We start from the raw sequence: 17100 nt of genomic DNA, 5'->3' as shown, positions 1-17100 counted from the left end.
CAGACAATCAATATATTCCGGAAACACAGACGAAGTTACGAATAAAAACTAGTTTTTAACAAAATCTCAAATTATTCTAAGCCACCAACTCCACTTAAAAACTCTAATAAGTTAACTTGGATAAACAGCTTAAATGTCAGATGTCAGAGCACGATTATTTCATGCCAAAGTTGGAATATTATATTATGCGGCCAGCAATCTACGGACTCCGATCACTGAATGCAATTTAACTACATTCTCTCCATTTTCATCATAAATTTATGTAAACACTCCGTAACGTATCAATTTTCAAATTAAGTTAGACACTTTGTCAGTAATTCAGTCTGACATCTAAAATTTCGTAATGTGGGCGGAAAACTAGATAAATACCAAACAGGCACATTGTAAAATAACAATCGTTCCAATAGATATTACATGGTTAATTTAACAATCTACTACGCTATGCGCTTTGCTAAAAATATAAGAGTATAATGCCACCTATAAATTTGCTTTATATAACTAATTCTAATTAAAAAAAGGTTGTATTAAAATATTTGAAACAACGATAATTTGATTATACAGAAACTAACTTTTAGCAGTGACTTAATCCACGTAATCGAGGTATACATATCAATTGACCAACACAATTAGCCATTCTTTTCCGTCCCATACAGCACGTGTACATCAAATATCATGACGTTGATTGAGCTGTAAGAGCTAATAAACAAACCAACAAATAAATAAACTCACTTTCACATTCAAAATATTAGTAAATACTACTACACCACGTCAGCATAATAAAAATACTAACGTTTTATTGCTAGGTACAGGTCTTTTTCTACAAGAGGATAATATTAGCTTTCCTATTATCACGTTGGGCAGGCAGTTTAATATAACGTTTTATTTCGTGTTTTCTTTCTGTATTAGAAACCTTTGTTTCCTTCCACCAACTAGATAAAACCTCAGGACTTTTAAATGACGTATCATAAAATAAAATGAACTCAAATATGACATTGGATAATGGATTCTAATGAAATTTAGTCCACATATTGATCAAAATATTATATTTCAAAAATTGATATTAGTATAAGAAAACCATTTTGCCCGTGTATTTTTTTATTTATTTATTTATTCATAAGTACATACTTATATGTGTATATGGTGGATTTGATGCTAAAAGTATTCTCTCCCAATCAACTATAGGGAAATGTCAGAATACTCGAATATGTATCTATGTGTAATATTTATATATATGTTCTAATCCTAATTCGTACAAACAAAGTCACAACACAGCGCTTGTATTTCCTAAGAAGCAAAGTGATTTAAAATCCGCGTTCTTTCACTAATACGTGTAGATAAAACCTCAATCTTCTTGAACACAGACTACCCGAAGCTTTACCTACACTGATCTAGTAACAAAATTGCTAGCGCTCACCACAATCACTTCTACTAGATACTTCATTTACGCAAAATAATTCCATTAAAGATAAAACTTGATCTTTCACTCCTTGTTCGAAAATTGATTTGGAAATTTTGTAATAAATTTTAAATATTTATATAATATCATTGTCATGATCACTCTAATTGTCCACTGCTAAATATAAATCTTTTTATAGGCTTACTAGGAACGATCCTGTGCTAGTTACTTTCATTGATTCCTTGCAATTGCATGAATTATTAAAAATAATGATATCGAAATCATGCTTACTTGATAATACAGATCTCTTTCAATTATTTACATAATTTTTTTGCAAATCAGTTACTAAATTTTATAATTCGGACTACTAGACGACGACACTTTTACGTAATTATTGGTTCCGATATACAATCCTAACTATACAGGACATAGCTTATATTTTTAGGTTATAGTTTTTGTCAATATAAAATAAAACAAAAGTATGCTATATATTAATGTAGGAAATTTTTTTATCCGGGTAGATAGTAAAAATTCATTTGTCCATTTTACCATTGAATCAATATAACCTCCTGACACAAGAAAACAAAAATAAATAAACTTGTGGAAATAATTTCTATTTATTTCTTGTTTTTTTTTTTTTTTTGTTTTCTGCATGCTTACACAATTTATGAACGCCGAAGAACGTCATTCTTAACAGTTCTACTTTTCTATTTTTGTCTTAAAATTACCTAAAACAAGTATACCTGGTTAGGTAATTCACCAAGTTTTGTCGAATTCAGAAACATTTTACACTTTCAGGAGTTAGGAAGATAAATCTCTTTACTGATATCCGTATATCAATTTGTATTGATCAGGGTATTTAATATAAATATATTTACGAAAAATATTTAAGAATTTCTAATAATTATCAAGTATCTATAGTTATTCTAGGAGTAGACGGTGCCATATTTATTATTTCTCTTTATTATTTTACTAGCTTTCAGCTGTGACTTTGTTCGAGTGACGGGAATATGTCGATGTTTTTCTCCGTCTCATATAGTACGTGTATACAAATTTCATAGTTTTCAGTTAAACCGTTAAAATAAACAAACTTACTTTTACATTTGTAATATTAGTAAATATTTTGTCTATATTGGTATTATTAATAAAATTAATATTTTCAAAAATTTTAACCACAGCAATATAATCACAGCTTTACTTATGCACCCGGTGCACCGACGCACTCGAGAGAGAATTGCAGCTCGTCACGTCTCCGAATCGGCTTCACGAAGATTGGTCTTCCATCGGAATGTAACTTGATCTTTTATTTTATTCTACATGTAACTTAACAAACAGAAACTTAATTGAATGGGATGGTAGATACATTTTACTGTAATTTGATGGACCTTCTTTTTTTTCAACCGCTATATCAACTCTTTTAGGATATCATATCCTCCTTTATAGAAGTCACTGAAATCCCAATTCTAAAACAGGTCCATGTCATTTAATGCAAAAAGTATGAATAATATTTTCTAATGAATTTCGGAAATATCTTGTCGTAAATGAAATTGATTTGATAATATTTCGCTAAGCGTATTCGAAATTTAAATAATTAACTTAATATGTAATCCAAGATTTTGTCACTTTGTTCACAACATAAACATCATAGGAGAGTTAATGGGACGTATTATCGTATGAGCCAAAGTTAAACTTACGCCCAACTTCTGTCCGAATCGAGATGGTAATTCAGTAAACCTCCTACTATATTGTATAGTAATACTATATTGTACTAACTTATACCCGCGACTTCGTCCGTGTGATCGGGATATGTTTACTGGCCGGGATGAAAAATAGTCTATATCCTTCGCCATCTCATACAGTACATGTATACCAAATTTAATTGTGATTAGTTAAGCAGTGAAGGCGATATAAGGTAACAAACCAACAAGATCATTTTTACATTGACAAACGAATTTTCATGAATTCTAAATTCTCTCATTAGTACTCTATCAAGGGAATAAATATAAATTTGACCATTATTAACAGGAATGACACTATTTTTGTAATTGTTTGACCTATATTTTTTTGTGGAAAATATTCACTTTGACTATAAAATACCCATAAAAAGCCACTAATGGGGTTCATTCTGTATATACAGTAACATAAAAATATCGTATTATTTTATACTAGCTATATACCGCGGCTTCATCCGCGTGAATTTGTATATAATGTATCCTAAATATAAAGTTAGTGTATAATCTATGTACCAAATTTTATTAAAATTCGTTCAATAATTTTTATTTGATAATTCACAAACATCAATACATTCTCACAAACTTCATAACAGTAGCAAAATCTGTATTTTTCATAACGAAGGTGTTTAATAGATAAGCAAGTAGCATTGCAAGTGGCAGTTAGATTAGCTAAGCTAACTGTCTACTTAGATAATAGACCAAGGCTTTATAATATGTTAGCCTGGTCATATCATAACGGTCGTGGATAGCTTCATGCGATGGCCGATTAATGAAGCCGCCTAGTGCTCAGACCGTTGGTGTAATAGTTTCACGAGCAACCCTCCACTCTCCCTCATTCTCCTATTCTCGAACCCCCTACTTGATTATGCATCCGTGCTTCAAACCGATTATCGAACTAGTAATGAACGTTACCGCGAAGCAAATTTTGAAAGTACACTTAATACTTTTTCATTAAAATTTATATATATAAACATAATTTGTGTATACTCGAGTACGGCCAGATATTTTGATACTTTTATTTACGTTCGTATGAAAATATATATATATATATATATATATATATATATATATATATATATATATATTTTTACTCCGGTTATTTTAAGAAAGGCCTTAACATAATCGTAGCATAGATAATAGAATGACGATATCTTTATCCCGTTGTCTATTGCTTCATCCACTTTCATTTTCATAAATTGCCTTATACTCAGTAATTCTGGAGACTATATTTCGCACTCTGGCTTTTCTTTGAATCATATAGTGCAGAATGGTAACACATGCATGTACACGCACATACATAAAATAATATACCACATATAGTATCAATTCATATATTCAATTGGTAATGATCTGTATTGAAATTCGAAGTAGTATTATAACCATTGAACATTTGTTACTAAATATGACATCGTCTTAAGTAGCGGTGAAGAGAAACAGGGAGGGGAGGGGACTCGCAATCCCTCTCATTTAACACCGCTCCACTTCTCTGTAGGTGTTTGCCGAAGCGATTCCAACGGATCCTCCTTTTATGGTGCTACTTACGGTCTCATAGTGATTCGCGGTTTTATTTTGGACGGCTCATGTAGCCGCTCGCACATTTTTCATGCTGCGAAAAGCGAACACAGTAATCTTTGCATTTATACCATGATCCTCTATTGATTTTAGATTTTTAGTGGAAAACGAAACGAATGAAACGGGTGTGAATGGGGACGGGCTCGCTGAAAGCCGATGTAAGCTCTGCTATGATATAAACTTCCATTCAGTTGGGCACATATCAGAAACTCAAAAGTTAACAGATTGTATATGTATATAAAATGATACGAATATTTCAACTTTTAAAATTTTATATTCGAATTTGAAAAACCAAATATGTTGGTCAAATTGAAAAAAAATTGCAATAGATAAATCATATTCCCATGTTCACACCGAAAACAACAACTGGGCTTTGAAACTTGGCCCGTAAAATTATGATAAAAGGTTGTTACGAGTAAAATAATATAAGGAAATTGCCTCTAAACACTTAAGAAATAAGGTATTATCATTAAGTTCCAAGTTACTTTAGAAATGTCCTCGTTTCGGGAAAGACATTTAAATATCTAACATAAACTAATTAATCTTCAAACAAACAATCAAGACGCATTCACAAATTTTTCTTCATTACATCTCCTCGTATAAATTCCGACATTTTTAACAATACATAAACTTAACACATTTTTTTTACGCATACCCTCATTTCCCTTAAGCCTAAAGAAAAAAAAACAAAAGAAAGGAGACCTACCATTAAAATAAATAAAAGGAAATAAAGCACCGACCGCAAATTATTTCACTTACCTACTTCTTTTTATAAAAATGCGAACGACGCATTAAATTTTGGGGAGAAAGGAAACTCCCTTGTAAGCAATATCGAGGAGGCAAATTTTTCAGATATTGCCTTCAGGTAGCGCACATTTATTATGTACCCGAATATATTACTCTTGATTCATTGACTTTCGATATTGATTTACTTTGCTTGCATAAGCTGTAGTTGGGGAAAGTCCGTGGCGAGCAAACTAAACGGCCTTTGATCTGAAGAATTAGGGGTGAAGTTTGTCTGTGCGGACACTTTGAGACATAGAGGATAACTTGTAGAGTGCCGTAGTTACGGGACATATACTAATGCACATATATAAGCAACAATCAAGGATGGACATCACAATATTAAGTTATATATATATATATATATATATATATATATATATATATATATATATATATATATATATATATATAAATTAAAATTTAAAATATAATATATGTACTACGACTTCTAATATTATATATCTAAATCAATAGTACTCGTAGTTTTTTTTTAATTAGTTGGTACAAACTTTTTTTTTCTAGTCTGGCAAAATAGAAACTATTTTGCTGTCTCTACTAAATATTAAGGCTAAGGTAAACTGCCTCTTAATATTGTTGTTTACTGCGGCAACTTCTAAACTGTTATCGCTTTCAGGACACCGGCCGACTACGATGGTACATCTCGCTCTTTGCCGATGTCCACTTGATTTACGGTAACGATAAGGTGTCAACGTAGAAACTTTGCTGTTCCCTGTGCGGAACAATGTCACAAAAGATTTAAAACAAAAAAAAAATTTTTTCCTCCATTCCTAATGCGACTTTATTACTAACGGAATAAAGATAATTTTCTATTAAAGTATATATAATTTGAAATTAAAATACAACACATTTTGAATTTTGATTGAGTTTACGTTCTTTGTTAAACTTTGAGATACCTCTAACATTAATAGCATTTGAAATAATGGAATATAATATATATAACAAGGCGAATGCATTAGTTCATGAAAGTATATACATATATATAAAAAAATACATGGGCATATATTTAAAAAAAAAAACTCTAAAATAATATCATAGTCGGTTTCTAATTTATTAAAAAATAACACAGTCAATAGCGATAAGCACTAGAGATCCGAAACAGCGTTTCGGGTATATGCTATTGCATGTGCTATGACAGTGGTATTAGAATTTAAAATTCTTTGATTAACACACTAAATATCTAAAAGTTGGAAGCATGATGATTTATAAGACATGGTGTTTTAATATAATATTTAGTTGAGCCCATCCTGAAACCAAGTCTCACAAAAGATGGCTTCACCAGAAAAAGTCATTTGTATGAGTAACTCTGTCCCACTCTAGTTTCTGTAACTAAATTAGCCATCCTTGAATGACTTGATTTAAAAAGTAGAATATAGCAGTGAACTTACAGGATATATGTTTGGGAAAAGCCATGAGTGTTACAATGTACATGATGCTATTCATGTCTATAGGTGACGATTATCTATTTCAATCAAGTCGGTCATCACATTTTCATTTAATTATAAGTGTAATAATAGGAACTGACACTTTTGTGAGAGATAAAACATTTACTTTACATTTGCATATGTTAATCTGGCTAATTACATTCAAATCTAGCTGAGTTACACCAATATCGATACTAGAGATATTATTTCATGGTATACAGTCTAATATTTAGTAGTGAAACCGACGATCTACCTAACAGAAATGACGTTAGCAGAGCAACTTTAGCTCGACACTTTGACAACTTATTTCTTGTCTTCGGAGTTGCTAAGCCACTCAGTTTGTGTACATAGTGGCTTGATTGTTGTTCCCTCAGATAGTGATTGTAACGCGATCGGGTTTTCAAGATCTTGGAAATTTTAAACCTTTAATATAACAATAATATTTCCATATTTAATAAAGTCTATATAAAATACAAACCTATTACTGCTTCAAAATTCTGTTTTACTATGAATTTCAGGCGTAACCATCACGGTTGCCTAACTGACCTTTTCATTCTCACCTATCATCCCTCACTGTTGCCCCGCCAGCGTATACCGTTAGCGCAGGCGGGGTTTTCATTTCGTTATCCTCCATTAAAAAAAAAAAATTTTTACAATACAATGTAATAAACTTACAAAGAAGGAATTTGATATCATGAGTTTTCACCTATTATTTAATAATGAAAATCATTGACCTCATAAATTGACTTTTCTATACGAACATCTTTTTTCTTATCTTCACCATATAAACATGGAATACAAAAATAAATTATTAATAAAAAATAATAACATTACTAATTAATTAATTCCAAATATAATTTCAAATAATTATTTATGAAAAGTGTAAAGTAATTAATATTTATGTGTTCGCAGTAACGAGAAAAATTATACTATATATCGCTCTCTTAAATATTAGAAAGAACTATGTGTTTCACTACTAATGATAGACTGTACGTAATGAATGATCTACTAATTAAAAAAACATGAAAATTTTTTACTCAATGACATCGATAGAACCGCAATAGATATTGCATAAATAATAATAGAGGTTCAGAGTACGCAACAAAATATTCGTGGAATGTCTGTAGCAATACAAGCATTAAAGGAATTCAGTTTAGTAGCCTGTTAAGTGAATACCGACATCCTCACTCATTCAACTCCACCAAATGCTTAATTCAGTTGGAATAATTCGAGTTCTATTGTTAAGTTCCTAAATTTGAAATCCAACATTTAACTACTTACAATTCAAAGGTAACCGCAAATTTCGAAACGAGTATGGTTCTCTATGGAACGAAACTTATTTGCAAACCGATAACTTTTAGCACGTTTCTATATAGTCGGTAGTTACCTATACCGCGACCTGACTGACCACTGTTCCTAACTATGCAATAAAAGCATTCCATTATTTCTGATCGCTTTAATATGTTATATTTTATCCAACTATCAAAATTAGAAATGTATTGTTTTTTCGAATGTATGTACATATGCATATCATATCTATATACGTGTGTGTCTTTGAATAAGAACATATGAATTAAATGCAATGTATTTAGCATAAAATTAAATTAGTTCATCTTCCATAGTTGTATATAAAATGTTATATGATATTTATTTGTTTAAATAAATACTCCAGGATAACTATTAATTTAATTTAAATATTAATAATATTTTTTTTTCTATAATCATTTTTATGGAAAAACTTCGCTCGGGTGAATAGAAGGAATGTTTATAATAAAATTGAGTAAGTTATATTATCAAACCTACCTCGACCGCCTCGTTGTTGGATCTTTCATAACCATAACTTCTGTGATTTCCCCGAATTTGCTAAAGTAGTCCCGAAGACTTTCTGAAAAGAAGAGAAAAAACATTTCTATTTGATTATTAGGTTTATTTATTTATATTCTTAAAAGTTAGAAACACAGAGAGTCAAATGCAAAGATGGAGAATTTTATTTTCAGAATATTTTTTTATTTTACTTTATAGCTTATGCTTTTTTCCATTCTAATACGAAGTGAGTACCTAAAATGGATATTGATTGCGCCATTAAGGGGTAAAAAATAACAAATAAATAAACAAATCCACTTTCACATTTATTATAAATAAAAATAATAACTAATTTTATGTAAAACTAGAACTAATGACCCTAAAAATTCGCTATGAGTACTAATACAAATTAAGCTACACTAAAACTTAGCTAACCTAAAGAATAGCTTCAATAATTTAGTCAAATGACGAATTATTTAGCAACTAAACGTGTGTGAACAACAAAACCTTAATCTATTTTCGCTTAGTAGAGTATTTAGTAAATTACTCACCATTTGACTAAATTCCTATGCAATATTTCATAGGCTTAACATAGTCTGGTAGTCTATATACATTGTATAACTATGTACAAAATTTTATTAAAATTTATTCTCCCTTTTAAATGTAGTTGAAGACTGGTAACTACCATTTAAACGCATAAAATTGCATACATATACATTGTCGGAAATATGAAAATGAACTTTTTGTTGTTAACAAAAAGTTTATTATCCTACGATTCCTTATTGATATCTAGTGGCCTGCTTCGGTTTCGCTTAGTATATTATTTTCATGTATCTTTAAAGATCGAGTCATGAAAATCGATTGTTTGGTTAAATGTGACAAAAACGTTTATTTTATCCATTCATACCAAGTATTAAAAATATCAAAATGACAGTAAAAACCATAATGATAAAATAAATAGAGAAACAAACAGACGCGGGCAGTAACTTTGTTTTATATTATATATCTGAAAACGTTGAAAAATCTAATAATTGTGTGAAGTACAAGTATTATATTATTAGATAAATGGGGGTATTTTTCCAAGTAACATAAAACGTAACGTATTGGTACAGCGACAAAGAACGTTCATGGTACATTCACTCAACACTTTCACACAATAGAAGGGTCTCGTTTTGTAACGTCGAAGCCTTTTCGATTCGCAGTCTATAAAAGTAAGACGATAAGAGTCGTTCCCTCCAAATGACTGAAAGAGTCGTCAGACAGAATCGACGTTGCCAGATTGGGCACATTTTTCACAATTGTAGGTAAAAATTTTAGTCTGTGGGAAAATTTAGAGAAAAAAAATTGTCATGGAGAATTTTTGGTAATTTAGTTTTAGCATTTGTAAAGTATAATATAATATAATAACAGAAATGTACGAAATAAGGTTATATTAAAGTTAACACCAACGAAAGAATATAAAAGAATTTAATGCCCCGTATTACATTTTTTTATACATCGTCCTTAATAATGGCTACTAAATAAATGTAGTGAAAACACATTTTATCTAGAACCCGTGAAATGTTAGTGATTGGAAAAAATTTAAGAAGATTATAGAAAAAATTTGAAGAAAATGTATTATCTACAAATTTGAGGAGAAACATAAATCGTACGTGGCAACCCCAGACAGAATGTTTGAGCTAGCACGCTCGACAGGACTCAACCGTTTCAGTTGTTTATCGTGACACAAGAGATTTGCTTCCACTAGAACCTCGAGTATTTAGTATCGCATTCCCTTATTTATATTGGCTTGTTAAAACGTCTCGAATAAATATATGCAAGGAGCATCCCCGGATTTGTTTGCGACCGCGCCGCGCTGTATGACTCACTAATGGATAGGGTGGGTAGGCCCCTCTAAAATGAATATGCTGATTTCCCACGTCCGTGTTTTTAGATATATTTTACATAATTTCTGGTCAGTAACTGATGCATTACTTTGATTAATTTTGATGATATTTAAATAGATGGTACATACCTTTACTGCACCAAAGTGGAGCTCATTGTATAAATTACTAAATCATTTGCAACTTATTTCCATTTGAAATTTGTGTTAGTGGATATATATATGTATTAGTATATAGCTACTATTTTTTAATCCAAGAAATAATAAATACATGTTTACTACTAATACTTTTTTTCCGCCACTTCGTCCACGTGGGATGAAATCAAGATTAAAAATAGCATATTTCAAAGTTAAAATTTCGTAGTAATTGACTAAACCATGAAAGCGCTAACAGGTAACAAAGAAACTTTCATAGAATGATATTATAATAAGGATTTCAGCTGATATATTAGTTAAGGGACTGGTAGCGACAGAGTAAAATGATAATATGTCACCATTCTTTTTCATCTTCGAGATATCGTAAGAAGCGATTTGAGGAACAAAGAAATTGTCCATGTGCCTTTACATATATCGTCCATTTTCTTTGGCATATATCCATACACCAATATCAGAAAAAGAAAACTCAAAATAAAATCCTATATCAAGTCACCTGACTAAACAGCTCCATAATAATAATAATAAATTTTTCTCCAAATATCAGAGAAGAATCTTCCTCCTAGAGAGAGATCCATGCTCAGCTGCGGAAGGTATAGGAAAATTAAGTAACAGGTAGAATTAATCTTTAAATAAAGCTGCTGTTCCTTGGAAATTAAGGCGATATTTTACAATACAGTAAGTTACTGTCGGTTGTAAAGTTCCGATTAATACTAATTAAGAACAAACAGGCCAATCACTAGAGGCTTATTGCGGGATACATTCCAATTTAAAGTTGCCTTCAATCCGAGAGCAGCGTTTCTAAAACCAAATGTTAGTGCTTGCTTTAAAGTCGATTTTCTACTTGTTTCAGATAGAACTTTTCTAATCTGACCGCCACTGGCCAGCCTTCAGTCGTGCACTTCGAACTAGTAATGAAAAGTAACGATTGCACGCCAACATTCGCCATTAATCAACGTTGACATTTTTTAGTGTTACGGGTCTGTTTTGAAAGTAACAAACACCTGTGGAATCAACTGGATGTAGGTATTTAAAATTATAATTTAGTCATAAGTGTAATATTACCAAATAAGTGTAGTTAAGAAGCTTGAAGCCATTTCAAATTGTCCTTAAGTTGCTCAAATACTAATATAATATAAATATATACCTTTTAAAACTAAACAAATTACTTGAGTAGATACTAAAGAAATAACTACATCTACATAATATTTAAAAAACCACAGCATTTATTGCGCTACGGCACAACACACATCTTATTTTTATCGAATATTTCTAATTATATTTATTGAAAAACATTGGTTTGTTTGAATTAGTAAGAAAAGGTAATGATCAATAATAAAATAAACCCACAAACTTTAAAAAATAACTGCCTAATAAAAACCCTGTTTTGAAACCTTGTGGTGCTTATTGGAATAGAAAATAATAATATTAATGTACTCATTAACAGTGTTAGTATTATAACTAGAAAGTTTTATGAATAAATATCGTTTTTCATTTAAAAAAAATGAGAAAGAACATAATAGTAATTTTGTTATCGTTCACAAAATAACTTTTAGATTTAATCACTTTTTTTAAGATCTAAGATTTCTCTTCCTAAAAAAATCGCGACTTCAGACAATACAAGAATAAAATCGATTTAGGAGTAAAGCGTATTGATTAGAAAATAATAATCAAAATCGGCTCAGAGTTGAACATTATGTTCAACGTGTAACATACATACAAATAACATGAGAAAATTAAGAACCTCCAACTTTTTGAAGTTGTTTAATAATTGAACATACACTTGTATTTTGGTTTCATTCTGTTCATATTCACTTTAATGAATGTGCATCCTAAAGTTTCAAACAGTTGAGTTTGCATTATGTTTGTGCTTGAATCTTGGAAGCTAGTTTTATTTCATAAAGTACCAACAATCCGCAATTTCGTTCAAACACATAGAGCTCGTTTCATTTGCTAATGTTATTATCATCGTTAGTTTTATATTAATATGATCATTTTATCATCATCATCATCATGTCAGCTTTTAACTGCCCATTACTGAACATAAGCCTCGCCCTAGAGGGGTTTTGCCCCAAGTTTAGCAGGCAGATTGGCAACCGCAGTTAGGCTTTGGAGATATTTTAAGAGGGACGCTACTGCCCATCTCTCGTTATATTTATGTAACAACAGTAAATAAAAAAATCCGTATTTAATTGTTACAATAAGTCATATTTTTATAATTTGTTTTTATTATTTACATATATTCTCTACTAGCTTTTTGCCGCGGCTTTATCCTCATGACCGAAATATATTCACTGCCCGGAATAAAAATAGCCTATTGTAACCTTCGCAATGTAATAAGGTACGTGTATACCAAATTTTATAGTAATTGATTAAGCCATTATAGCGCAACAACAGGTAACAAGTAGACGAACAAATTCACTTTCACATTTGTAATATTTTAAGCAAAGATTTATACATCTGTCCCTACGGTATATTTATGCAGCACAATATAATTATTTTAAACATTACACATTTGAAATTGCAGATATCCAACACATTAATTACGTAGTCAGCAAAAACATGCCCTAACCCGCTAAACTAGACAACCCTTATTTTGGATGTATATTTTATTTAGATGACGCCTACGAGGCAATACTGCGAAGGACAGCGGGTGGATTCGGCACAGTTGTTCAACCACCATAAAATTAGCATTTGGCTAGCTAGTAACATTTTCATCCGGACACAAGTTGTATGGGCACCTGAATTATTCGACCGCACTTCTCAAGAAATTGAGATTCGAGATTTTGTTACCAAAAAGTGAATGTTGTGACTCCTTTTTTTTTTCTTTTAATGTACAACCGTTTTACTTTATATATAAATGATATATTCACCGATTAATTTAAACTATTTCAAGATGCTGTTGTAAACAAAAAGCAATTTACATGAAAAAAGAATTTCCCAAACTAATTATGGAAATCTTTGGCACAAATAATGAACATAAATTTTAAAATCTTTGACATGTTATACTGATATCATTAGTTTTTAATGGAATTATAAATCAATAAATATTCGAAGTATGGCACACTATGAGTAATATAGGGTAAAATTAAAACCATTATTTTTTATTACATATAATATTCTACCAGTGAAACAGACCACAAATATTTTTCCAAAAATTAGTTGAAAAACGACAAACTTAAACTCTCGCCCGCACTGACACGACGCGTACAGCTGTCAAGTTAGTATAAGAAACTAATAGTTTTTTTTAATTGATTTTATAATTCCAACCTGTATAGCGACCTACGGTTGATTAATTTTAATTTTAGAAAAAGTATGTTTTCGGAATTATATATTATTCAAAACAACATGTTTTGTATTTTTCTTTTTTTGCCAAATTGAATACATCTATCTAAATTCAACAAAGGTTTAGGTGAATTAAAAACTACGTATTACTCATATCTATTAAAAGAATAAGTAGTTCATTGCAAAATTCTGTAGTTTCCTTGTAGATTCATGCGGGTGAAGCTACGAAAAAAGGATGAAATAAAATATAAAATACCTAATTAAATATTAATTTAAATTAACACTCACTGAAAAAATAGAATAAGCTTTTAAATAAAAAATAACTTATATTATCATATACATTAAGTATATTTTTACTTGGCAGCATTAATTTAATGATGGATTACTGTAGCTTGCAATAATTATTATATAGTCAGGGGGCGTGGGGGTGCAACGCAGCACTTGCTCAACCACCATTAAATTGGAACTTGCCACACTTCCTGAACTAGCACCTTGTTACATAATATACGTATCGTCATTAAATTTACAATAACTTCGTAACTAGATACCATAAATCCAAATTTAAAAAAAAACTTCATTCACAGAGATGTTTGCAAATTCTAAATTCAAATATTTTCAAAAGTATTGCTTGTTATGAAGCAAAATATATATTTTATCCCGTATCAATTCCACATCTTAAATTCAAATATTTTCAAAGAAAAAAATATTTCGATAATCATCAATTGTGTATCACGATTGAAGTCACTGAATTTTTTTAACGTGGTACAGTAAACCACTAAATTCGGAAAATAGTTTCAGCTGAGAAGAATGAGCACTTAACTGTTGCTCTTTTAAACATAAATACAAGCGAACAAGGATGTATTTTTTTAAATATATTAGATGTATTGTAGAAATATTTGAATTTAGAATGTGAAATCGATATAGGATATATTTGGTTTCGTAAAAATCAGTGTTTTGTAAATAAACAGCGACAGATTCAGCAAAGTATCAAAGCTGAGAGAATATTTTACTTAGCTTCTACAACATGTAGAATGCAGAATTATTCCGTCAGCCTTTTGTTCTGAGTGAACCTATGAGTTCGATATTCATATTATAAAAGTTTCTGAACGGAAATTTTTTATAATTAGACATCTTATTAATACTTACATAAAATACGTATAAAACGTTCAGAGTACCTTTGTCGATTTTAAGATCGAACACCTGAGATTAACTATGAATAGTCAAATAAGTGATTGTGAAATCGACAATATTGTCAATAATCATCTTTAAAAAATAGTCTTAAACTTAGGTACGGTAGACGGTATACTACTAATACTATAGAGTAGAAAGATTGATAATTTAATTGTTTGTTTGTAATGGATTAACTCGAGTAGCAAACAAACTAGTTGCACACCTAATAGAAAGTCATCACCAATAAACTAACAAAACCAAGCAAAACATACCGTGGCGTCAATGGCACCCTCATACATTGCTATTCTTGAGCACTATGACATTATGCCTCTGTACCCTGTAATTTCACTCCTCCCATTCAAACCGAAACACAGCTTTTACAAGCACGGCTGCTTCTCAATAGAAACACGTACAATATTAAAATCATATCTATTATTTTTATAACAATCTGATAATAAAGTATCTATCTATTATACACATAATAACTCGTATTCCTTTAATAAGATAAAATAATATCATTACATCTTCCGCAGGACTTTCCGTAATTGTTCATCCAACAATAATTACGTGAATTCTAAAACAACTTGAGAATTCAAATGCTCCCTAATTGGCAGTTTTAATTTACTAACTTCGGTACGGAATTCAGCAAAGTGGGCAAACAAGTTGTCGTGGTCGGTTGCTGAACGAATCAAAACCGTCTAACTGAAATTTATAAATTTATTCCCTCAAATTATAATGATTGGAGTGGATAATTTGGATGCCATAAACTGGACGGATTTGCGCCGTGACGTTTAATTATAAAAGAAATAAGTTAGTTGAAGTAAAAAAACGAGTTCCAGCCATTATAACAATCTTTCACTATTATATTAAATTGTTCATTATTCATTCACTTATCAAGTATATATTTCTCCTCAAATAAAAAGTAACTTCAATTATAACCGATGAACAAAGAGATATTTCGTAGACACATTAAATTCAAAATATATGAATTTAGAATGTAAAATTGTGCGTTCAGAAGTAGATATTATTAAAATCTGTTTCTAGTTGTTGACACAATCATATAATACTCGTATTGCATCAATAAAAACAGACATGGAAACCACTTTTTGAAAATCTCATTTGAAGAAATTACGAAAGAAGATACTGATCAAATTTAATGGCTGGGCCGAGTTCAGCTCATATCATTGTAAGAAATGAGATTATTTAACTACAAATAAATGATATCACTATCCGACGGCATAACAATTAAAGATTCAGTTCACAAAATTCATATTATTTATTGAGATACAATTAATACAAAACCAACATAGGAGTAAATCTATAATTGTAAAAAGTATCAAATTTAAAGAACAAACAAAAAATTACAAAACAAATTGAGAATCTCTTTTTGTATTCGCTTAAAAATGTAACAAATAATCGGTAGAACAGTCACTGTTTATTTTGTCCATTGAAAGTTGTGTGCTTGTTTGGGTGCGAGTTGAACCGTCTGCCGCAACACTTGCTCAACCGCCATAAAATTGGAAACTGGCCCGGTGTAACCGGCTGAAATGACCGATTGTACACACTACATAACTATCCCTCAATATATGTATACATTATAAATGTACAAGTTTCTAGCTTCGACAAAAACCTAACTATCCTAAATATTGTACACCAAATTTCATGCCGATTGGTAGAGTAATAAATAAATCACACGGGTAACAAAAAAAACAAAACCCACTTTATTATATTAGTAAGAATTTTTATAAAAAATACAGATAGAACTTATAAAATAGATACATAACACCAAGATGAACCACCATCATACCCATTAACCTAAATATTCATAAATTTACCACTTACACATTCAGAAAAATAAGTAGGTAAGTATACCTTTGA

The 17100-nt window shown here is 30.4% G+C and overlaps 1 protein-coding gene across 6 annotated transcripts in view; it reads right to left on the bottom strand.

Annotated features, from left to right (window-relative positions):
* The window catches only part of LOC113517205 (RNA-binding protein Musashi homolog Rbp6), a 659940-nt gene that overhangs the window by 432890 nt on the left and 209950 nt on the right, over nt 1–17100 (bottom strand). For all 6 annotated transcript variants that reach the window (XM_052894657.1, XM_052894659.1, XM_052894660.1 and 3 more), the window contains one exon: nt 8733–8814. In XM_052894657.1, coding sequence (XP_052750617.1) covers nt 8733–8814 — 82 coding nt within the window. The remainder of the gene's footprint in view (nt 1–8732; nt 8815–17100) is intronic.

The sequence above is a fragment of the Galleria mellonella genome, unplaced genomic scaffold (genome assembly GCF_026898425.1).
Source record: "Galleria mellonella isolate WM207_F2 unplaced genomic scaffold, CSIRO_AGI_GalMel_v1 utg223, whole genome shotgun sequence".
Lineage (NCBI taxonomy): Eukaryota > Metazoa > Arthropoda > Insecta > Lepidoptera > Pyralidae > Galleria > Galleria mellonella.
The sequence above is the reverse complement of the archived record's forward strand: the minus strand, read 5'-3'. Positions and strand labels throughout refer to the sequence as shown.